General features: G+C 42.1%; 1 protein-coding gene and 1 long non-coding RNA gene across 11 annotated transcripts in view; one reads left to right on the top strand and one right to left on the bottom strand.

Moving 5' to 3' along the window:
• Window positions 1-13,484, bottom strand: part of ENPP2 (ectonucleotide pyrophosphatase/phosphodiesterase 2) — a 111,357-nt gene extending 97,873 nt beyond the window's left edge. For 4 of the 8 annotated variants that reach the window (XM_035718330.1, XM_035718248.1, XM_025451051.1 and 1 more), the window contains exons 1-2: window positions 11,290-11,327; window positions 10,995-11,208 (exon numbers count right to left, since the gene is read on the bottom strand). In XM_035718330.1, coding sequence (XP_035574223.1) covers window positions 10,995-11,208; window positions 11,290-11,312 — 237 coding nt within the window. In that variant the 5' untranslated portion in view covers window positions 11,313-11,327. Of the gene's footprint in view, window positions 1-10,994; window positions 11,209-11,289; window positions 11,392-11,848; window positions 11,872-12,027; window positions 12,188-13,463 lie in introns of those variants that run through there. The other 4 variants (XM_035718261.1, XM_035718476.2, XM_035718410.2 and 1 more) reach the window with 4 other exon arrangements.
• LOC112662480 (uncharacterized) lies at window positions 11,443-20,842 on the top strand. Of its 3 annotated transcripts, XR_004817163.1 has the most exons (3): window positions 11,443-11,599; window positions 17,492-17,709; window positions 19,760-20,842. It is a non-coding gene; the product is annotated as an uncharacterized LOC112662480 (long non-coding RNA). The 3 variants fall into 3 exon arrangements; XR_007401526.1 differs by lacking the exons at window positions 17,492-17,709; window positions 19,760-20,842 and adding an exon at window positions 11,823-13,888; XR_007401527.1 differs by lacking the exons at window positions 17,492-17,709; window positions 19,760-20,842 and adding an exon at window positions 12,528-13,888.
• Window positions 20,843-23,974: the final 3,132 nt, after the last annotated feature.

Raw genomic sequence — 23,974 nt, forward strand, 5'->3', positions numbered from 1 at the left:
AGTTACTTTATGTTGACTAGCCATTCAAGGGTTTGTAAACAATGTGGAAAATTTTTCCAGACTATTCAAGCCTGGAAAAGCCTCCCATCACTCTCAGGGAATAACTTTATCCCCTAATCTCCCCAAAGATCAAGGCTATTCTAATATGCTAAATACGTTCTACATGCAGATTTTATTCCTAGTGACTCCATAGACAAAATTTGCTTTGGAGGGTGAGAATACTGGTAAAAACTGGGTTGTTGTTGTTATTGTTTTTAATTTCTTGTTTTTGCCGAAGGATCAAATTATAGATTGAGGTGTTTCTTGGGAAAATTGCTTGTCTTGTGTTATTTAGGAAGGTCATTCTCTGGCAGCCTGACTGCATTTTTAGTCCATTTGGAGCCACTGGGAGTGGATGTTAAGACTATAAATAATCAGGGGTAATAGTAATAAGGGGTTTAGGATCCAGCGAGCACTGGATGAACATCCTGTAACATCTCACAACACGCCTTCCCAAGGCAAAAGTGGCCAGCCAAGGACTAAAAGACATGCTCAGGCCAAAGACATCTGTCACAGAGAAGCTGGAAGAGCATCTTTCCTAGCTGTTATCCAACAACCAGGGGTCACTGCGCTCTGTAGGCTTCCTGGTTGAGGTGATCTGTCTACCAACCATGGCAGATGTTCCCAACTTTTCCAAATTCTTTTTTAACCCCTACTTTGAAATAATAGTTATTGGGGCAGCCCCAGTGGCCCAGCGGTTTGGCGCTGCCTTCAGCCCGGGGTGTGATCCTGGAGACCTGGGATCGAGTCCCATGTTGGGCTCCCTGCATGGAGCCTGCTTCTCCCTCTGCCTATGTCTCTGCCTCTCTCTCTCTCTCTCTCATGAATAAATAAAAATAAAAACTTTAAAAAAAAAGAAAAGAAATAATAGTTATTGGAAATAAAAGTAGCAAATGTCATGTGGACTGCATGTCATGTACTCTTCTAATTTCTTCTTAGACATCATCTCATTTAACCTGAGTAACAATCATGCATATAGATACTATTATCATCTGTAATTTATGAATGGCAGAAATGGAGGTACAGAAAAATGAAGCAGTAGAGATGGGATTTAAACAGAGCCTGAGCGCTTAACCACAACCCATCCCGTCTGCCTTGTCTTTGAGACGAAAAGCATTTAATAAGAAATCACAAATCAGTTTCCCCATTGTTATGCCCATTTACAACAAATGTAATCTACAATCAGCCTTCAGATCAGCTGTAGAAAGAGTAGAGGTTTTGGAATTCAACAGACTTTGGGTCAAATTCTAAGAACTGTGAGACACCCCAGTCATTTGTGCATATGGCCCTGGCCTCCTAAGAGCTGTAAGACCTTGCCAGGTCATTTAACCTCTTCAGATCTTAACTTTTTTTTTTTTTTTTTTTCATTCTAAAAATGAGTATAACAGTCATTCCTTCAAAGGGTAGTTTTGGGCAGGTTCAGGCAAACTTTTCCTGTAAAAGTCCAGATCATAAATATTTTAGGTCTTGCAGGCCAATGCAATGATTCCTATCAAAACTACTCAACTTGCTATTACAGTGTGAAAGCATTCACAGACTTTACAGAAACAAAGGAGGTTAACTGTGTTCCGATAAAATTTTATTTACAAAATAGGCAGCAACCAGATTTGGCCTACAGGCTATAGTTTGCCAACTTTTGGTTTTGAAGATTACACGAGAGGATGTATGTGCTGTGCATGATCCTTAGAATACATGTCATCAAAAAAGATAGTATAATTATGGTTTCAGCATGAGATGACCAGTGCTTTCAAGTTGGGTCAAAAAAAATCCCAACCAAAATCAAGTAAATTTAACATTGTCAGGAAATCTCTGAAGCCTCACTTGGTTAAATGTATAACTTTCACAGACTTTTTTGAAATATTGAAAATTACCAACACTCTACCCCTAATATTACTTTATAGGTTGGGCTCTCAGAGACAATAGTTTTTTAGTATTTTCAATATTTATGACATATTTAAACTAAAAAAGTATTCATTGACTATTTGAAAATGAAATCTGGGGAATCCTGGGGTTTTCTGTTGTTACTGCTGTTTGTTTTGTTTTGCTTGTCTGTTTTTTCCTAAATCTGACAACCTTACCTATGGACCTCTATAATCCCACAATTTCAAAGCCACTTTTTTTTGTCACATAACAAGAATAACCCAACACAAGCAACATTTTGTTCCTTCAGGGAGGAAAAGAATTACATTCTTATGGAATTATCCCCAAGGTTCAAAACTAATAAGTCCCCTGGGTAGAAGCCACTGAAACACTATGAGACAACCAGTGCTCTGCACTCACAGATGCCAAGAACAAGCTTAGGTCACCCAAGGAAAAAAGTGCAATAATCTTGCATTTGTTCCTGCTGATTAAAGTCAAGCAGCTTCTGGAAACTGTGAGGCACCCCTCACATCACTCTGTTGAATTAATATCTGAGCAGTATTAATGATGGAAAAACCCAATTATATCCAACACGTCCAAAGTTTTGCCATTGGATTTGTCAGCAATCAAACTGTGTACTAAGAAAGCCTGGTTTGTCAGTAAACAAAGCTTCTGAGTGGAGAAGAAATATTCTGCACACATAAACATAGGCGTCTAAATTCCTGATAAATATTTGATAATGAAGACGTGGGAGGAGTAGGTGCCTCCAGGCATCAGATATCTTCCAACAAGTAGGATTATAAAATCTTTTCAGGGGATTTAGAAGACAAAAAAAAAAAAAAAAAAGAAATGTGGCTCAGCATGTCACAACCCATGTCTTTTCAAAATTTAAAGACAAAAGATGATATTTGACATGTCCATGAAGGTGAAAAGCACTGTGTTTTAATTAATAGTACAGCATTTAGTATCAAAAGGTCTATTTTTGAGTTTCTACCACTTCCAACCTGTGCAGTCTTGAATCTCTCTGAACTTCCAATTCCTATCCCTAAAGCAGTTATAAGAATTATCATCTTTTCTCTTTGGTCAGGATCAAAGGAGATGATGGATATGGAAATGCTTTGCTAACTGGGACCAGCAATACACTATCATCTATCATTCCTATAAATAACAGCAGGATCTCTGGTGACCAAAGAGCAAAATAATGTATTGAGTGTTACCAGCTGAAACCATGCCAGGGGAATTAAGTGTTCATGAAATCTGTATTAATTTAAGTCTGTAGTAAGCCATAACAAAGTATCACATACTGAATGGCTTAAGTAACAGAAATTTATTGACTCACAGTGCTGGAGGCTGGAAGCCCAAAATCAAGGTGTCGGCAGGGTTGGTTCCCTCTGAGAGCTGTGAGGGAAGGATCTTTCTAGGACTCTCTTCTCGGCTTTGTAGATAGCCATATTTTCCCCATGTTTCTTCCCATTCTCTTCCCTCTATATGTATCTCTGGGTCAAATTTCTCCTCTTTATAACTACACCAGTCCTATTGGATTAGGACTCACCCTGATAACCTCACTTTACTTATTACCTCTGTGAAGACCCTGTGATGGTTAGTTTTATGTGCCAATTTTATTGGACTAAGGGATGCCCCAATAGTTGGTAAAGCATTTCTGGGTATGTCTATGAGGGTGTTTCCGGAAGAGATTAGCATCTGAGCATTTGAGTCAGTTGAGTAAAGATCACCCTCACCAATGCATCATCCAATCCACTGAGCTCCTGAATGGAACAAAAAAGTGGAGGAAGGGCAAATTTGCTCTTTTTGCTTGAGCTGGGACATCCATCTTCTTCTGCCCTCACATATCTATGCTCCTGGTTCTCACACCTCTGAACTTAGACTGGGATTTACACCATCAGCCTCCCATGCTTTGGACTAAAACTAAAATACATTACCAGTTTTCTAAATTCTCCAGCTTGCAGGCAACAAATCTTGGGACTTCTTGGCCTCCATAATCATGTGAGCCAATTCCTATAATAATTCTATATAGTTGATAGATAGATAGAGATATAGTTTATCTAGTTGATAGAAAGATATATAGTTTATCTCATATATATATCATATATATATATATATATATATATATATATATATAGTCTATTAATTCTGTCCTGACTTCCAAATAAAGTCACACTCTGTGGTACTCGGAGTTAGGGCTTCAACTAGGGGTCAAGGGAGAGAGATAATTTAACCCATAACAACATCTTTCATCTACCTTGTTAAAAAATCACCAAACTGATTCACGGTGTTTCCTAACCAAGGTCTGCTTCTCAAATGAAAATATTTCACTCTACAATGGAGACCTACCTGCTTGCTGAGTGTCTAAGTTGATAAATTATTTGCTTCAGAATAAAGATCTAAAGCCACGGCCACTCATATATCTTCTCTAGATAGTGAAACATTAGGCAGTCTCTTTCATTTTAGAGAATTATCTTTATCCTGTAACATACATCTCATCATTTTTCCTTTTATTTAGCTTGGGAATAAAAATTTGTTACACTGACAGAAGTGCTGAAGTTTTTAGACTTCAGACTCAATTCTTTAAGAAACATATCTATTGGCTATTTCTCACTTCTGCATCAAGCTTGCTGGTTATTGACACATTTCCAAATCAGATGCCTTCATTAAATTAAAAAAAGCTAGTAAGTATATACACACATATAAAAAATGTTATATATTGTACATCTATATAACATGGAATTGGAATGAAATTTTTAAAAGTAAAATTGGGGGTGCCTAGGAGGCTCCATTGGCTTAAGTTTGACTTGATTTTGGGTCAGGTCATGATCTCAGAGTTCTGAGATCAAGGCCTATGTCAGGCTCCATGCTCAGTGGAGAGTCTGCTGGATATTCTCTCTCTCCCTCTTCCCTGCCCCGCATGTGCTCACTCACTCTCTCTCTTTTTCTCTTTCTCTCTAAAATCTTTTTTAAAAAGAAAAAAAAGTAAAGTAAAATTAGGCCTTTCTTTAATTCTTACTTTCATAGCAACTCAGTATCCTTATTTTAGTCATAAACTGTCCTGTCATTTTAGAAATTTAAAATATCCCATAAAGAACAGATGTATGGGTACATGGACATATGTCTTAGGGGATAATCATAACATTATTTGTACCATCAATAAAGTAGAAACAGTCTGATATCCACCAAGAGGAGTTAAACAAATCATGAGGCAGCAAAATGGGACACAATGCACCCATTGAAGATTATGTTTTTGAAAAATATATAATGTCATGAAGTAATACTCTTGGTATGTTAAGTGAAAAATAGGTTACAGAAAGATTTGCACGATTCTGATTTTAATGCTACATGCGCATAAAGGTATAGGTGGGTATTTACCCATGTGTTAATATACTTATCTCTAGATCCTGATATTGTAGACAATTTTTTGTTCCTCCTTGGTACTTTCTTTATATAACTTTTTCCAATAAAATGCATGCCTCACTTATATCCTTCTGAAAGGCATTTACCTTAGACATAGCACTATTCATACCATAGGGTTACTGTCTGTTTCAAGATCTTATTGGACTTGGACTAGGAGTATTGGACTCCTAGGGGATAATAGAAGGAGACCAAATAAATATAAAAATAATTATGTATTCAACACTATCATGCAGCCTAAGATGTTAAAGGAGGCCTTAATGAAGGACTCAACATTTGATTTAGGTCAGGCCTTGATGAAAAAGTATATTCTCAAAAAGTATATTCTCAATGAGGTAAATAGGCTGGACAGAGGAGGGATGTTTCTGATATAAGAAAAGGCAAAAGTAAACAAACAAGCAGCAAAATGCTGACTCTTCCCTGAAAGTAACAAATATAGTTCAGTATGCGTAGTTCTTAGGATTTCTAATAGGATGCCAGCAGACCAGGCAGGAATATTAAGTCAGGGGGACGAATCGTCAGAAATTTTATTGTTCAAATTAAGACCCTTTGACAGTGAATGTGGGAATTCTCAATAGGTACCGGGAGACAGCAGGCTTACATTAGGACTGGTCAGGGAAACCGGGACCTATGGCCGCTCTACAAAGGCCCAGATCACCCTGGCCCTTAAATGCCAAGCTGAGATTAGAACCTTACACACAGAATCCTGGAATCTTGGAGTTGGAAGGAAATGTGAGTGCCCATCCAGCCTGGCCACTTCTCTTCCTGCCTCTCCAACTTTTCCAAGAATAGTTACCAAGTGTTTTTGTTCAAATATCTCTATGACAAAATGCTCATTGCCTTGAAAGAGTTCTGTTAGAAAATTCCTCCTTGTACTGAGCTGAAATTTATCTCCCTGTTTCTCCCACCCATTTGGCCCAGCTCTGCCATCTCAGAGAAATGAGTGCAATGCCAATCTCACTTCTACATGAGAGTGAAGGATGTAAAGATAGACATCATAGTCCTCTCGATCTTCCGCTTGGTAGGCAGATGTCCTGCAGCCACCCTTCCCAACACATTCCTGCAGTTCACTATTTGCTTTATATCTCCTAGTTAGCTTTTGAATTGTTCCACTCTTGTCCTCTTCCCCTTACCATGGGGGTAGGGGCCACCATCCTCACTTGCTTACATTGCCACAACACCTCCCTCTCATTAACCATCCCTCCAATCCATTGTCCATTCTGCAGCTAGAATGATCTTTCCAAAACACAAAACTGATGGGGACCCTGCCCTCCTCATAGCCTTAATGATTCCCTGTTCTCCTAAGGATCAATTACAGCTCCACTACATGAAGGTCTAGCCCCTATCACCACTCAATCTCATCTCTCTCATTCCCTTATCCCCCTGCAACACCTATTTCAGTCCCTTGAAGGGACCTCTTGCTCTCTGCCTACTGAAGGTCCAACCTATGGTTGGAACTCACTTCACTTTACCACTTTGACCTTGAGAATCTTTGCCCAGCCTTTGGGTCTCACTTTAAACTTGATTTCCTCTAAAAAGGCTACCCTGGTCCTGCTAAATCTGGATTAAATATGCCTTGTAAGGTGGTTCCACAGAGACCTAAATTTCCCCTATTAAAGCAAGTTTAACATTGAATTTAAATTATCTGCTTATTCTTCTAGTACCTTTGGTATACTGTGAACTCCATGAAAGCAAGTCTGTCTCTTTTAGCCCCATTATCTTCAGCATCTGGTACAATGATTGGTATATAACATATGCTAATGTATTCATGGATTCATATGTATCAACCAGAACTAAATACAATTATTCTGATATAGTCTGCACAACACAGAGGAGAATGACTGTCACCTTTCATTTTCTCTATTCTATACCTTTTTAAATAAAACCTAACATTCTTTAAATTTCATTTAAATTCAATTTGCTAACATATAGTATAACACCCAGTGTTCATCACATCATGTGCCTTCCTTAGTGCCCATCACCCAGTTACCCCATCCCCCACCAACCTCCCCTTCTGCAACCTTTTGTTTGTTTCCCAGAGTTGAGTCTCTCATGGTTTGTCTTCCTCTCTAATTTTTTACCACTCAGTTTCCCCTCCTTCCCTTATGTCCTTTTCAGTATTTCTTATATTCCACATATGAGTGAAACCATATGCTAATTGTCTTTCTCTGATTGACTTACTTCATTCAGATAACACCCTCCTATTCCATAGACGTCCATGTAAATGCTAGGTATTTCATCCTTTCTGATGGCTGAGTAATATTCCATTGTGTGTGTATATATATATATATATATATATATATATATATATATACCACATCTTCTTTATCCATTCATCTGTCAAAGGACATCGTGGCTCCTTCCACAGTTTGGCTATTGTGGACATTGCTGCTATGAATATTGGAGTACAGGTGTCCTGTCGTTTCACTACATTTGTATCTTTTGAGGTAAATACCCAGTAGCCCAATTGCTGGGTCATAGTGTAGCTCTATTTTTAACTTCTTGAGGAACTTCCACAGTTTTCCAGAGCAACTGCACCAGCTTGCATTCCCACCAACAGTGTAAGATGTAAAACCTAACATTTTAGAGAAAACTTCTCACTATTGATTTTATTGTCAGTTTAAACTCCTAAACCTCCACTATATGAAGCCATGGCTTTTATCTTAAACTTTCTCTCTCTGTCACTTCCTGCCCCCTGCCCCTCTAACCCTCCTCTCTTCCCCGCTCTCTCTTCCTCTTCCTCTCTCTACCTCTTACTCTTCCACCCCTTTCTTGCTCTTCTCTCTCTTGCACAGATACACCCAATGATTTGCAATTGACTGTTATGATCCATGCACAACACATTTTATATCTATTTCTGCATACTTCCCCACAACATAGAAAGCCAAAATAGACTACGACTGATTGATAGCTTTTGGACTCTTAACCCTTATGCTTTTTTCTAAGCAAATGCGATCAATGTGTTATGCCTTCGTAGATATCACTGATATTGAATAAAAGAGGGATAAGGACAGAGCCCACAGCATACCACTAAAGACATCCACCCATTAGTCCAATAGCCTTTAACAAATGCATTCAACCAGGTATTAATTTAGCTCACATGCATCCTTCTAATCCAGAAGAAGATTGTAAGATCTGGGCCCTTCCTGAAATCAAGGTTTTGAATTGGTTGATCATAATTAGGTATACCATATTCCAGGTGCTTTACTTTAGTTAAAATTCCTGACACCTATTATCCCTTTTCAATACCTAATACAACTATGACTCAGAAAGAAAGTCACACAACTAGCAAGTGCCGGAGCAGGAATGTGAGCCCACGTCCTGTGACTTCACATTCAATACCACACATTACACTGGGATTCTCTCAAAAGAGAAAATATGCTTAATTAGATGTATGCTGGCTCCTACTAATCACCACCTACCCTCCCAAATATCTGTGGAATGAATTAATCCTTTGACTAGAGACTTTTTTTTTTTTTTTTTTTTTTTTTTTTTTTTACCTTTGACTAGAGATTCTTAACCTGAGTTCATGTCAACTGAAAGGAATCTAAGACTGGACTTGTATGAACCTCCTAAAAGCTTACAGAAAGTGTCCTGTGCTGTATATTGTCCATTTTTGCTGAGAAGAGTAATGTTCATCCAAATCTCAAAAGAACCATGGCCCCAAACAAGAACAACTTGAGTTTCAATAGCTCTCTATAGAATTTAATCATCACTCAACCTCTGTCTAGAATTTTGGATGCACATATTTCTCTCTTTGGAAAACCAAAGCTGCATTTTCTCCTCTCTAGTCTCCCCAAGCCCCTACCACCCTCAAGTCACCCTTAAAGATCTCATCCATTGGGCCCTTCTGAGGCCTTGCAGACTTCCTCTGGTTTCGGAAGATACCAGCTTGTATCTTTGGTAGCAGCCTATCAAAAGGCTCTCCTAGAAGCCCATCTATCTTGGCCTTCAGGACCTTCTTTCCATGGCAGGTTCCTGCTGAAAGGATTCCTTCACCTTCACAAAGCCAAAGCAAAACTGGTCTGGAACAAGGTTAGGATACATGCAGGTAGCAATCAGAGAAACTCATTAGTTGAGACGTGGATTGGAGAGAGAGCTAGTAGAACTGGAGACGTGGGGGATTATCTCAAATACTCAGAAAGTCTAAACCCTTCCTTTGTTAAAAAGGTGAAGACTATGCCTTTTCCTGATAATCATGGGTGAACTTCGCTCTTCACCCTTTACCATCCTGTATTTATAGATTGTATCTCTATCACCCTATTCAATGCCTGAACATAATAGTCACTGACAAGAACTTCACAAGAATTCACACTCATTCACTGAGCATCCCAGTTGGGGCCAGGTTATAGGCTCTCAGGATGCTAAGAAAAAGGGCTGATCCCTGCCCTAGAGCACTTTACGGGCCAGGAGGAGACAGACGAAAAAAAATAGATGTGTGCAAGAAGGAATGGTAAATGCTCTAACAGAAGGAATAAAGTAAGCTCTGGAAGAATATGGGAGGGCCACCTAACCCATTCCGGAAGATGGGGAGCAGATGGTCTGGGTAGTTTCCAAGAGAAAGTAGCTCTCGGCTGAGTCTCTGAGGAAAAATATAGACACAGACCCAAGAGAAGGACAAGGAGGAAAGTCATGTTTCGTAAATAGTTTAATATGCCTAAATTTGCAAACAATGTGCATAAAATGTGGAGAGGAAGTGCAGGATAAGAGATGAGATTGCAGGGGAGGGTAAAAGGCAAGTCGTGGAGGACCTGTGCACACCAACTCAACAGGGAAAAATAGGACTGTACTGAAGACTTTTCCAAAAAGATCTGTATGATGATATTTGCATTTTAGAGAGATCATTGGACATGGTACGGTGACCAGATAGAGGGTGTGGGATGGGTAGTCCTGGCCTACCAGTGGGAAATTTTGACTACAATGGAATTTGGGGTGTTACAGGTTTTGACTAAAACAGTGGCAAGTCAGATGGAGAGGCAGGGATGTGTGTGAATTGTATGAAGTGGGTAAAAGAGAGACTCGGTGCAGGTAGAGACCTGGTGACCCACCAGGTGTGAATGAAAGAGAGGAAGCCACTTAGGATGAGTCTGCTGTGTCTGGCTTGGATGGTGGGCATGCCATTTGAGTAGCAGCGAATGGAAGAGGAGGACCGGGCCTAGGAGAAGGAGGGAGAAGACAAATTTTGTTTTGAACATGATGGTTTTAAGGTGCTCCCCGGGACATCAAAGTGGAGATGTCCCTTACAAAAGGTTGGTATTTAGGAGAAAGACCAGGATAAGTCATAGAGTTGCATGTGATGGTGGCAGCCATGGGAGTGGATGACATTTCCTTGGAAATGGGACGAAAAGGAAAGAGGATCAAGGAACGGAGGGATGTGCCCACACTGCTGCTGAAAAGGGAAGACCTTTAGAGGCATGAAATGGGCACCAAGGATGCCAGAGGGAGTCCAGGAGAGAGTCATGAGATAGAGAGCGGGTGGGAGAGGGGACCACCAACGTGCTGGAACTGAGGCAGAGAAGCCAGGAGAAAGCTGAACTCGCTCTACGGTTCAGAGAGGTGTTTGGGGGCCCTGACCAAGCTTTGGCTTTCGGAAGCGCAGGGTAGCTGCCAGCTGAAGGGGTGGGACGCGGTACCTGGGTAGCGAGGGAGTGCAGACCGCCGGCGACACCCACCTCTTTCCAGAAGTTTGGTGGGGGAAGAGCAGAAGCGCAATTAACATCTAATGAACTCAAGTGCGGAGCGCCTCGTCTCTCCTCTGTGGAGCCGAGGGTGCGATAAACACACACACACGGATACCACCACCGGCTTCTCTCTCCGTCCCGCTGAGCGCTAGAAAGGCTTTTGTTTTCATTCCCTTTATCAGTGAGAAATGGCTCTGGGCTTAACCTGTTAAAATGAAACCAGAGCGTGGCAGCGCGGCAATGGAAACCCTTTGACCCACCGCCTGCCCCTTCCGATCCTCCCCACCTGCTCTGCTTGCCCTGGGACATTTCCAAGTCCGGATCCAAAGCACCCCCTGCTCCGCTGAGACCCCAGGCTCCCTCGAACCCTCATCCAAAATTAGCCAGATCCGTTTGAAAGACTTGTTCAAATAGTGCAGTACAAAGGGCCCAAGGACTGGCTGCCCCGGCTGCGTGCACGCCAATCAAATCTTTCCCTAGTGGAGCCCGGGAGGGGCCCCGGCCCTCTGCGGCACGGCAGTAGGATCCCAGAGAACGTGACTGACACCGAGGGCTTCGAAAATCCCCATCCTTCCTGCAAAGCCCTTGGGCAGCAGGTAATAAGCACCCCGCGGAGCCTGCGGCGCGGCCCTGGAGGAGACCAGTCGCAGCCCCCTGGGCCTGGCTGTGCCCAGCGCGGGGCGGAGCAGGGGTGGGGGTGGGTGGGGGTGGGTGGGTGCGGCGGCGGGTAGGGCTCCCACTTGGCACGGGTTCGAGCCTTGGGTGAACCGAGATCCGTCCGCGCTCCCTCCCCGCGCGTTCCCCCGGCTCGTTTTGCAGAAAGGAGAGACGCAGTATTCACAAACCCAAACATTCCCTGGCAAGGAGACCTCGCAACGAGCTAAGCTCTGCAGCCTGCGCGCCTGGAAATCGCTCCAGCCGAGTGCACGGGAACGCAGCCCAACGGGGACCTCTTTCCGGCAGATCCGGATCGGGCTCGGGAGCCCCAGGACGGAGGCGGGGGAGGGAGAGGCGCCTACCGTACCCGATCGGCGCGGCGGGTCATGCTGCGGGCGTCTGGGCGCTGCGGGCGCGGCCTCTGCGGCGGGGCCGGCGGACCTGTGAGCTCTGCCCCGGGACGGCCGCCCCGGGCTGCTCTTGTTTGCACTGGGCCGTTTGCTTTTGGGATTTCTCCAATGCAGATGTAGTCAGGGGGCCGCTGTCCCGGGGGACAATGATTCCATTGGAAGCTGGCCTTTGACAAGACTCACACATGACCTTTGACTAAAATGGCTTTGGGGAAGGAAAAGTGTCCGCGGGCTGAAGACGGGGGGCACCCGGGGCAGCCGTCCGCACTCCCACCCCCAGCCGTGCCAAGTTAATTTTTCATCCCGTAACCTTTCAAGGAGAGTCTCCACGAGGTTTGATTTGCGATTCTCCTTCCTTTTCCTTCCTTCCTTCCTTCCTTCCTTCCTTCCTTCCTTCCTTCCTTCCTTCCTTCCTTCCTTCCTTCCTTCCTTCCCTCCGCCTCCCTCCCTGCCCTAGGAGTCCTCCTCTGCTTCTTCCAAAAGGGTTTTGCTGCGCGAGTTTTCCCGCTGCGCTGCTGCTGCTGCTGCTGCTGCTGCTGCTGCTGGGCAGCGTCTACGGTGGAAGTTGCTCTGACTTTCCCGGGAATATCACCACCATGTTCCCCCCTCCTGGAGGGCAGGCGACCGCGCACAGGGCGCTTTTCACAACCGTGCTGTCATCTGGCCTCTCAGACAATGCAGGGGAGGCTCCCCTGTTCCTGCCATTTTTACCCCGAAAGAAAGAGAAGCTCCAGGGAAAGAGGGTATTGGCCCCATCACCCAACCAGAAAATGAAACCCAGGTCCTCCAAATTGGCATCCTGTCCACTTGCACAAAGCACGCACCTCCCTGCTGGGTGGCCCACAACTCGAAGTCGATTACAACACAGAAACACACTGCCACGCGTAATTACAACATACAGTATGAAGTAGCAGTGGCTACAGCTATTTTAATTTTTCAATTACGAAAGTGTTAGGTATTGTTCTAATAGAATAGCTGTTTTGGTTTGTGATACCCACAGAAGTCTCAAATTTATTGAGTACTTTTTAAACATTGACTATATTTTTCCTTTAGAGCGGCTGCTAAAAGGAGGCTACGGGAAGCAGCCTGGCCACTTCGAGGTATGGGTGCAAACTCCAGGGTGTCCTTAGGGTGCTACAAGAGTCCATCACTAGTGATGATCAGAGCTTGTCCCCCCCCCCCTTTTCCGGGTCCTTCCAGATGATGAAAGGGGATGAGGGTGTGGGATTTGGAGGAAAGCCCTGGACAAGGAATCAGTATCCCACAATTTTATTGTGTGCGGAGAAGAGCTATGATGGTCTACAGAGAGGCCCTGGAGCCACCTGGTGTGTCAGGTGGTATTGTCTGCATTTTTTTCTCAGCTTAGGAAAGGGGGAAGGGGGGTGATACTCACACTCATTTTGGAAGGACGGTAAGAAGTCAGCCAGGAGGAGAAGAGGGGGAAGGTCCTCACTTGAGCCAGACACCACCACCTACAAAAGCTGTCCCAGTGCTTCAGGCAACTGAAAATAATACCTGCAGGCAGACGCACCGGGTGTGGGAGGCCGAGTCTTGAGAGGAGGGTGTGGGTTTGGACTCTGCCCAGCCTCCTGTATCACTCTGCGGAGTCTGGACCTCATCCTGCAGTGCCAAATGAATGGGTTAATACAGCCAGCCTGCGTTATCAGCTTATCTGGAAAGGATGCAGGAGTCATATATTGTTCTACAAGAAAAAAAATATGTATCAACCTAACTTGGAAGTTATAGGCATTAGCCTCATCGGACACCTGCTGTTTCTTCTTCCTGGCTACGAAAACAGGAGCAATCTATTTAACCTCACTGTGCCTCAGTGTTCTCATCAGTAAAATGGGGGTTATGCTTTCTGCTATAAGGATGAAGTGAAATTATGTAGGTAAAACTCTCCACTTTTCTTCCAATATACAGTAGCACTCGATAAATGTAGCTCTTGCTATATTTTGTAGTACTTTGATGTGCACAGAGCCTACCATGGAGAAAATAAGGGGAAAACAAGGAGCTCTGTCCCTTCCTGTTCCCTCATTCCCTTCTGGCCACCACATTTTGGGCCTTTGACTCATGAAGGTTTGTCCTTTGTACCCTCCCCTGGTTATCTTTCAGCTCTTCGACATGACTTCCTTAATGGCCCAGTCTAGACTCTGATATCAGTTTCAATCTTTCTCTCCCTCTGAACCCTAAGTGTGTTCATTTCCTTGTCCGGAACCACTGTCGTACCCATCTATCTGCAAACCCCTGAGATGTAGTTGTCCGCTAGCGCCACACGTCACCACACAGCCATGTCCACTGGTACCGCCATTGAGGTGTGGTCTGCAGCCTCGGCTGGGCGCCCACACCCACACTTGGGATCTTTCCAAATGTCCCTGATCATCCCACCTCTCCAGTAACACAGAGTCACTCTTCCCACCTCCTCAGAACTCTGAACTCACTCCCACCTGGCTCCCTCTGAGCAAACAACCTCCCCCTGCCCCCCAAAAGTGCTGTCTCCCCCAATACTTCCTGTCTCTGAACTAGAAAATGTATTTCCTGCCCCAGCTCCTTCCCTCCCACCTCAGAGGTGCCCCTCCTTCTGTGTACTTTGGAATCCCCCTCTTCCCATTTCCTCTGGAACATTCTTTGATCAACCATCACCCTATCTTTCAGTTTCTTCTCTACTGATTTCATTAGTTCATGCATTCAGTAAACATTTATAAAACAACGATTACATGCAGTCAGCACCTTTGAATACTGGGCATAAATGGATAAATAAAACACCATAACCTATAAACACATTCAAGTCTCTTCCATACAATGAACTCTTTTTTTTCCTAATGTGGTTTGAATACGTGCCTGTTCCTTATAACAACAACCACAATGAACACACACACACAAACACACACATCCACTGCCTGGAACATACTTCTCATGAATCTTGTAAGGTCATTTTTTTTCCTTTAGAACCCAGCTTAAGGTCACCTCAAAGAAATCATCCTTGACCAATCTAAGGAACCAGCCTCTCCCTCATTGCTGTTAATCTTTATTTACTTCTTTTCGTTTATTTCACACTGTAATGAGGGTCTCCTCTGTTTGCCTTTTTTCTGTTTGTCCCACTAGTCTGAACCTTTATGAGATCTGGGACTCTTATTCACTGCTGTATTCCCAGTCACCAAGGTGTACCTATTAGGCCCTCAGAAATCATTTGTTGACTGTAAACTCCTAAGCGCCATGACCAACTTTGCTGTAATCTTTTTTTTTTTCATCTCCATTATACAGCCTACTGGTTTCTGATGCTGACTGCAAATAGAATTCAGCTTTGAAAAATTCTGATGCCCAAAGCACCCTAAGACCAGTCAGTCTTGGGCTGTGACCTCTCAATTTTTGTAAGCTTTCCAGGCAATTCTAAAAGCCCACCTTAAGACCACTGACCTAACCTCTGTCTTACACATAGGAGATACTCAATAAAGAAATGAATGGATGAATGAATGATTCAAGGAATGGAGTCACACATAGCACCCTTGTCTTACAATCCTCTTCTCTTGGGTCTTTCCACACAATGGTCTATTATCTAGGCATACAAACCACCACACACTCACCTGTGCTGTCATTTCTCCAAGCTTTCACATGCTGCTGTTTCTTTCACATACTGCTATTTCTACCTAGGACACCCATACACCGTCTTGGCTACCTGCTGCTGGTCTTTCTGGTAAGGTTTGAGCTTAGGCTTAATACCACCTCCTCTCCCAGGTCATCCCAAGGTCCTCGCAGAGCTCTGGGCCTCTTCTCTCCTTGCATGTATCCTATGAGAGAAGGCATACTGCTGCCTGTGGTTGTGTTAGGACTCTTCTTGTAGGAGGTTGGGAAGCTGGGGAGACGCCTTGTCTCCTTGTCTCCTCAATGGCCTAGGTCAGACTCTAGCTTTGCCATGCATTAGCTGTAACTCTTCATTCTCTATCTCCTTATCTCTAAAAAGAGAATAAAAAAAACCCCAATTCTTGTCTTAAAAGCACCACATCATAGTATTGTCCTAAGAATGAATGAGGGGATGCATATTAAGTGTATATCAAGTCACTGCACTTGAGACATTATCACTGCCTGGTAAATATTCATGCTATTGTAGCTCTTGAGGTTTGGCCATAGCTGTTTATATATTGTTCTTCTAAGCAAAATTGCATGTGGAGAGAGGGTTCTGGTGCTTTAAAAAATAATGCAAGCTACTATTTTAGGAAAATGTCATACACCACGCACATACCCACTGCCAGATGGTCATCTGTGTGGTGCTTGATGAGAGTAGGGGACAATGGCCAAAGTTTAGCTTCAGATGAAGAGGAATTATTAGTGGAAAGTGGGGGAGATAGTGGGTTAGGTCCATTCCTGGCATAAGAAGCTAACAGAAATAACCTCGTTCTTCCCACCAAATGTTTGTTTCACTAGCAAGGGGGGGGGGGGTCATAGGCATAAGGGGGGTCCATTCCTGGCATAAGAAGCTAACAGAAATAATCTCATTCTTCCCACCAAATGTTAGTTTCACTAGCAAGTGGGGGGTCATAGGCTCCATGGGCCTGAGGGACCAAACTCTGCAGCCACTTATTTCTTTTCCTTCTACCGTTTTTACATACAGACCTGCTTGTGGCACCTTCTGCCAGGCCCTCCTATGGTGTCTCTTCAGGACATCTCAAATCAGCACTTGATGGCTGACCCTTGGTAGCCAATCTCGTGATCAGACACAATCATCAGTAGCAAGTAGCGACAACCTGTACCATTTTCCTACCAACTGGTCTCACACTTATCCTTCCAGCTCGAGGGCAGTTGTCCTTTTGTGTGAAGCATCAAGTGTCTTGGTAGACCCTTATCTGACTTTCACTGCTCTGAATGGTCTTTCCTGCACATCTGGCCAGCCTCTGTTCAGATTCTACACAACTGTCTCTCTTTCTTTCCTTCCTCCCCTCTGTGATCTCACAGTCCCCTGTGATTCCTGTGGGATACGGGTCAGATAGTGTCTGGTTATCACCTGTGTAGATGACCATGAACAACGAAAACACAAGGATATTTTTTTATTTATCTTTGTGTGTCCCATTCACAGCCCTGGGCCAAGCACACACTGGACATTCCTCTAATTTTAAAGATATATATTGAGAGCCTACTGGGTACTGATACTTCAAAATGCAAACACTAATAGAAGCATGGGATTTTAACTCTGAAAGGAATTTTAAGACAAGGAAATGAGGCCTGGAAAAGGTCATGTCTTATCAAGTGTCCTGGTGCCTAAGTAGGAAAACCATTGGGGATAGAATTCAAATTGCCTGATACCTTGCTCTTTTATGATAGTTCCCCACCACTTTGGTTACAATAACAGATTTTTAATGTGTTTAGAAAACTAGAGAAAATATAAATGATAATTTTGTTCATGTAATGGTTTTTTTTTAACTCAAGGACTATCCCTCCAAGCACCCCTGGTTGGTGACTGAGGATGTCAACATAGACCAACCAAAATCTGCAATAGAGCTAATGCCACTACTGCCTGAGTCTCTGTACTTCTCACACCCCCGCCCTGCTGGCTCACATCTCACCCACGCCAGGCCAACCAAGGGCCTGTAAAAATTTAACTTGATGTGATTGCACAACCGTGAAAGCCCAAGTTGCTTTTTGAGGTAATGAATGAGATTCTTTAATTGCCTCGTGAAAATGTTTCCAGTGGGAGGAAATACAGAACAAGTTGTCACAAACATAAATGTCCCTGTCAGGCTCTGGCAAAGTTATTATACTATTAAAATATGTAGGGGGCACTGATTTGGGGCCAGCTTGGGAGACAAACAGAATCTTGTTCTATTTCTCTTCCTACCCCTTTGTTGAACTTTTATTATCGAGAATCCTTTTGGAGGTGATGGATAGGTTTATTACTTTCACTGGTGTGTGCATATACCCAAACTCACTGAAACACATACATTAGATATGCACAGGTGTTTTATATAAGTTATAAACTGATATAAACTCAATGGAGTTTTTTTAAAGAACCTTTCTAATAATCATCACCACATCTACTTCTAACTTCAGCTCTATAATCCCACAATACTAGCATCTCAAAATTCCCCTCTCTCTTCCTTTGGGCCCTTCGCCTATGTTTTCCTCCACTTGAACTTCTATTCATTCTTCTTTTAATCTAGATAAGTCACATTTTCTTTCTGGTTTCCACTTAAACATCACTTTCCTTGACTCTCCTTGGACTTTGTTAGGTGCTCCTATTATGTGTTATCAAAACATCATGTGTTTTTTCATTACAGAGCACTCATTCTACGGTCTTATAATTGCCTATTTATCTGCCTTTCCTTGAGAGCAGAGACTGTATCATAGTATTCTATAATCACCTTGTCTAGGTAATCAATAGTTATCTGTTGATCAAAGAAGTGAATGAATAAATGGATGGATGCATAAATATGTTTTTAAAAAAACAAAAAAACCTTGAACTCACGTTCCCAATGAACATCACATTTTGACTAGAAGAGTCCAAAACTTTAATACTTACTGTTCTGTATTTATCTTAAACCTATATATTTTTTCTGCCTTCACAGAATTCACTTAAAACGGTGGATGTCTAGGAATTGGGAACTCATTTCAGTTCATCCAAAACCACAGCTTCCCCATTTCACAGACCTTTGGATGTTTCCAAATGAAAAGATAGTCTTTATATGATGTTTTCACTTAATGGGTCTGCCCATCCTCCCCTAACTTGGCACCCAAGGTAACATAGTGGAAAGCCTTGGAAGGCCTTGAAAATATTGGCATTCATCCTGTGGGTGATAGCTCATAAAGTAAATGTTTTAAGCAAGAGAGTGACATATCATATTTATGTTTTGAGTAACTGCTTGAGCAGGGATACGGAAGATGAGGGCCTGGGGGCAGGGAGCAGAGAAACAAAGCGACTAGAACAGTCGAGGCAAAAGATGAAGTCCAGAACCAGAGAAGGGATCATGGCAATGGAGACAATACAAAATTAAGAAATATTTAAGAGAAAAAAATCTCTTGGATTTGATTAATTGTGGTTGTAAGTGAGGGATAAGAATCAAGGATGAATCCAGTGTTTTGAGCTTCAGCGACTTGGTTGCTGCTGGTACCATCACCTGAACTCGGGACTGTGAAAATAATGAATTCACTTTATGATGTGATCAGTTTAAGTTATGGACTTTCATATGAAATGAAGGTAGAAACCATCTCTGTATACCCACTTTCCCACATGCCTTATCCAGAGTACGTACTCAAACTGTTTCTTGAATTGAAGGTGCAATACATCCTACTTACAGAATTCTCAATTTCTAACTTCAACTGTGTGTTTTGTCAAATTCTAAGCACAGACCCATCTAACTGTACTGCTCTATATTAACATAATATAACATTTATCCATATGACAAGCTAAGAAATTTCAACCCCCTGGAAAGTATGACTAAGAGATTTTACTGCAATAATAATTTTCACTAAGTGGTGGAAGGAGTCAGGAAAGGGGATATTATAGCAACCACAAATAGGTCCAGGGCTACACTTGGCTTGCAATTTCACTACAAATTTCAGAGAAGCCATAAAAGATTCAAGTGAAATCTGGTTGGTTGATTAGAAACATGTGAAGGAACCCCAAACAGGCACGTGTTTCACATTTCCTACTCTGAAGTTGGCCAAGTATTAATCATCGTCCTCCCTGTGTTATTCCAGAAAACAGAATCACTCCAGCTGGCCTTTTGGAAGGACAGGACCTGGGTCAGGAGAACATCCACAAATCTGGGACTTTCATAGAGAAAAAATTAGAAATTAATGCCATTCTGAACTTTTCTCATCTTCTGCAGCCCTGTTCCTTTGGTTACCCTCCACAACCCGGCCCTCAGCCCAGTCCATGTTCACCTCCATATTACCAAAGAAGGGAGACTTTGAGATATAGCCTCTCAATGAGGACACTGTTGCTTCATCCTGAATCCCCCTTCCTCTCCAGAAACAGATTTCCGAATGGAACAGGCACAGACTTTGGAGCCAGTAAGTCACAAATTTGAAACAAAACTCCACCATTTACTTTAGGTGATTTACTTAACCTCTTTGAGCCTCAGATTTCCTCATTTACAAAACAAGGCTAATAATACCTACTTTGAAGGATGAAGACCAAATGAGGTAATTTATGTAAAACACTTACAGGTGTGTGATATTAGCAAACATGTATTTGGAGCCTTCTTGCCCCTTCCTTCTCTATGATGACCTGCCCAAGCATATGTGAAGCCCAAACTGTCCTTGAACACAGACTCCACTCATGGAAGCCTCAAAGGAATGGTTCCAATTTACACAGCAACTGGAGACCTCATCCAGGTGCTCTGTAGAAGACTCAATTTCATCTAGTCCTCCTGGGACTCACAACGCTGGTGAGATGACAGCAGATCTGGCCTCCCATAGATGAAAGTGCTATGAGAGCAAGTAGGACAAGCAAGCTCATTTTGGGTCTGAACAGTCAGGTCAGACCTCAGAGATTAGGCATCATTTGAACTGGGCTTTAATGGAAAAGTAACATTTCCTAGGATAAAATCAGAGATATTTAATACACAAGCCGCAAATGAATAAAGACATTGAGGTCATGATGCACTCAAGAAACAATAACTGGTTAGGTATGGCTAGAGGAGAGGCAAAGGAAAGAGGCTGGGAGATGAGAAGGGCAAGGTCAACTGGGTTTGTTTGGTAAGTGTTTACATGGTGAATGGAGCTTCTGGACTTAAGCCAATAAATAATGTGGGCACATTAAAGAGATATGAAAACTTCTCTTTTGCCTCTTATTATATTTTGTTTTTAGCATTTTTCTATTCTCACTATGAAAACCAAACATACATTTAAAAGTGTTCAAACAGCACAAAAGGATATAATAAAAAATGAATCTGTTTTATCCCACACTACTGCATTTACTCCTTAGCATTAAATCTGTATTCTCTCTCCTTCCATACAAAAACATATAAATACCTTCTCTTTCAGTATAAATACTCTCATAAATTTGCCTGTGAGTGAATACTTAATACACTGCATTGTATGTGCTTCTTTCCTGTTTTGCAATGTATTGTGAAGAATTTTAGGATTCAGCATATGCAATTTCATATCGTTATTTTTTAAAGATTTATTAATTTATTCAGAGAGTGAGCACAAGCAGGGGAGGGGGAGGGGAAGAGGAAGGGGGAGAGAATCTTAAACAGACTCTGTGCTGAGCATGGAACCCGAAGACAGGGTTGACCTTGAGATCACGACCCAAGCCAAAATCAATGTTCAACCAACTGAGCCACCCAGACACCCCTCACCTCATTTTTTTAAATAGCAGTATGGTATGCCACACTTTAGATTGTTGCATATATTTTATTTTATTTAACTAATTCCTAGCTGGTAGATATTTAAACTGGTCCCAATTGTTCATTATTACAAACAAGGCTGCAATCCATCCTCATATCTTTGGAAATAGGTGACAATATTCCTGTAGGGGGAAAAAAAACACTAAAAGCAGAATTACTGGATCAAAAGGTATGTGCTTTTAAAATCTGAGAGCTATTTTCTTTTTTTCTTTTTTTTTTTTTTCTGAGAGCTATTTTCAACTTATCCATTAGAAAAAGTACTTATTTATACTCCTATCACCAGAGTACAACTGTATCTGTTTCCACATATCCTTGACATTACTCTGTTATCAGAGTTTTAAATCTTGGCCACTCGAGTAAGTTAACCTTTTTTAATTTCCTGTTTTGACTTGTAATTCTTTCACTGAGTGAAGATGAGCAACTGCTCACATGTTCATAAACCATTTGTGCTTCTTTCTCTGGGAATGAATTTTTATTTTCCTTGCCAATTCTTCTATTAGTTTGTGGTCTTCTCCTTGCTGATTTATAAGAGCTCTTTATATATTAGGAAAATAGGCAAATTGAACACAATTTTGTTTATGGCTTCTGGGCTCTATCCAGTTCTTAGAAATGTCTCTCCAACTCCAATATTATTTTTAAATCCACCCATGTTTTCTTTCATACTTTTATGATTTCCGCTTTATGTTTACAATTCTGATCAATAAGGAGTTCATTTTGCTACAAGGTAACAGATACGGATTTCATTTTGTTATTCATTCTTTGCATCTTTCTTTTCAAAGATGATTTTGCACCCGTTTAAATGTATTGACAATAGCCACGCTTGTTCCTAGTTCCTTTCTCTGAATTATTTTTTCTATTTTTAATGCTTCCTCTGATTTCTAACTTTTACTCCATGGTCTATTTTTATCTCCTTTGATATATCTGCTTTTTTTTTTCTTTTTCTTTCTGAAGAACTGTGTGACAGAAGAGCAAGGTGGTCCACCTGGCACACATATGAAGCCTCACATGTGAAAAGTGTTTTGTGTGTACACGTCTGCTTATATATGTGTGTGTAAATGTTTTGTGTGTAAATATCTGATAAGATTGCCACCTACCATCTCTCCTGTACCCTCTCCTTTGAGAATTCTTGTAAAGATGGCACATGTGCAGAATTCTCTCTTGGCTCTGCTTCTCATGACACTTCTCAAGGCAGAACAGGGACCTGGACACTTTCCTTGGCTACCCACGACCCTACACAATGCTGTTCCAGGCACAACTGGCTCTTCAACAATCTGCTGCCTCTTTTTGGAGATCACAATGGAAAAGTGGATTTACTCTAAGTGTCTTCCCTCAGTTCAATCCAAATGTTACTGTGTTCAGCAATTATTTTTTAGAGCTTGGGGTTGTAAGTATTTTCTAACTTATTTGAAGACTAAAACCTTCTTTTCTTTTTTTTTCAGCTGGTTTTAAAAGACAGAGTTGGGGTAGAAACAGCTCTACTGCCCCGTTTTAGCCAGAATTTCTCCAGTGAAGTTAATTAAGCAGGAGAGAATATATTGACACAAGACTAATGATTTTGACAGGCAGACTAGAGGAGGGAAGAGAAGGGAGGCAGGGAAACCAGTTAGAAAGCTAGCATGGTCATTGAAAATGGAAGAGAGGTAAAGCAAACCTGGACTAGGGTGGCATGGGGAGGAAGAAAAGTCTGGGAAAAATCCTGCAGCTCAGTCAACAGAACTTTGTAGCTGATTAAAATGGAAGATTAGGGTACTTAGTAAAGAAAGGTAACTTGGTAGATAGATGGCTTTGCATTTGCCGAGAGGGGAAATCTAGTAGAGGGAAGAATTCATGCTTTTTCATGTTGAAGTTACTGGGACATTCAGAGGAAGATACAAAGCAGGCTGCTGGAAACATACTACCAAGATTTAGAAAGAGGGCAGTGGGTGTGAATTTAGACATCTCCAAAGATTGAAAGCTGTGGTGTCTGGAGCCATGAAATAGATTAACTTGCCAAGAAAGACAGGCTGAAGTAAGACGATGAAGATAGACACTAGAGAACACCAGTCCTTCGGCAGCTGGTGTAGAAAGCTGCACCAGCCAAGGAAGAATTGTAGGTAGGAAGAAAACAAGAGACAGTGGCATTGTGAAAAACAATGAGAGTGCCGAGAAAGGATATATAGTCAGCAGGATCAGATGTTGAGAAGGGTTATGAGGCAAGCACTAAAAACTGCCCACTGAATTTGGTAATTGGTGAGAGCAATCTGGTGGGCAAGGAAGGCAAGTGAAGGGGAAAATGGTAAACTAAATTAAGTATCTACTACATACCAGGCAATACGCTGGTGTTTTGCATATGTCATTCCAGTTAATCTCCACAAAAATCCTCCAGAAGAGGAAACAGAAGCTAACAAACATTAAGTAACTCTTGCACCATCATGAGGAAGTGGAAGAGGCAGTGAGATTTACATCCAAATCCTGCAGTCAAAGCACTATCCGGTTTCCACTATGTTAACTTTCAAGTCAGAATATAGTATGTTAACAAATGCCTGTAGCCTAAAAAAAAATGCAATGTGTTTCAGATCAT

Source organism: Canis lupus, chromosome 13 (assembly GCF_003254725.2).
Source record: "Canis lupus dingo isolate Sandy chromosome 13, ASM325472v2, whole genome shotgun sequence".
Classification (NCBI taxonomy): Eukaryota; Metazoa; Chordata; class Mammalia; order Carnivora; family Canidae; genus Canis; species Canis lupus.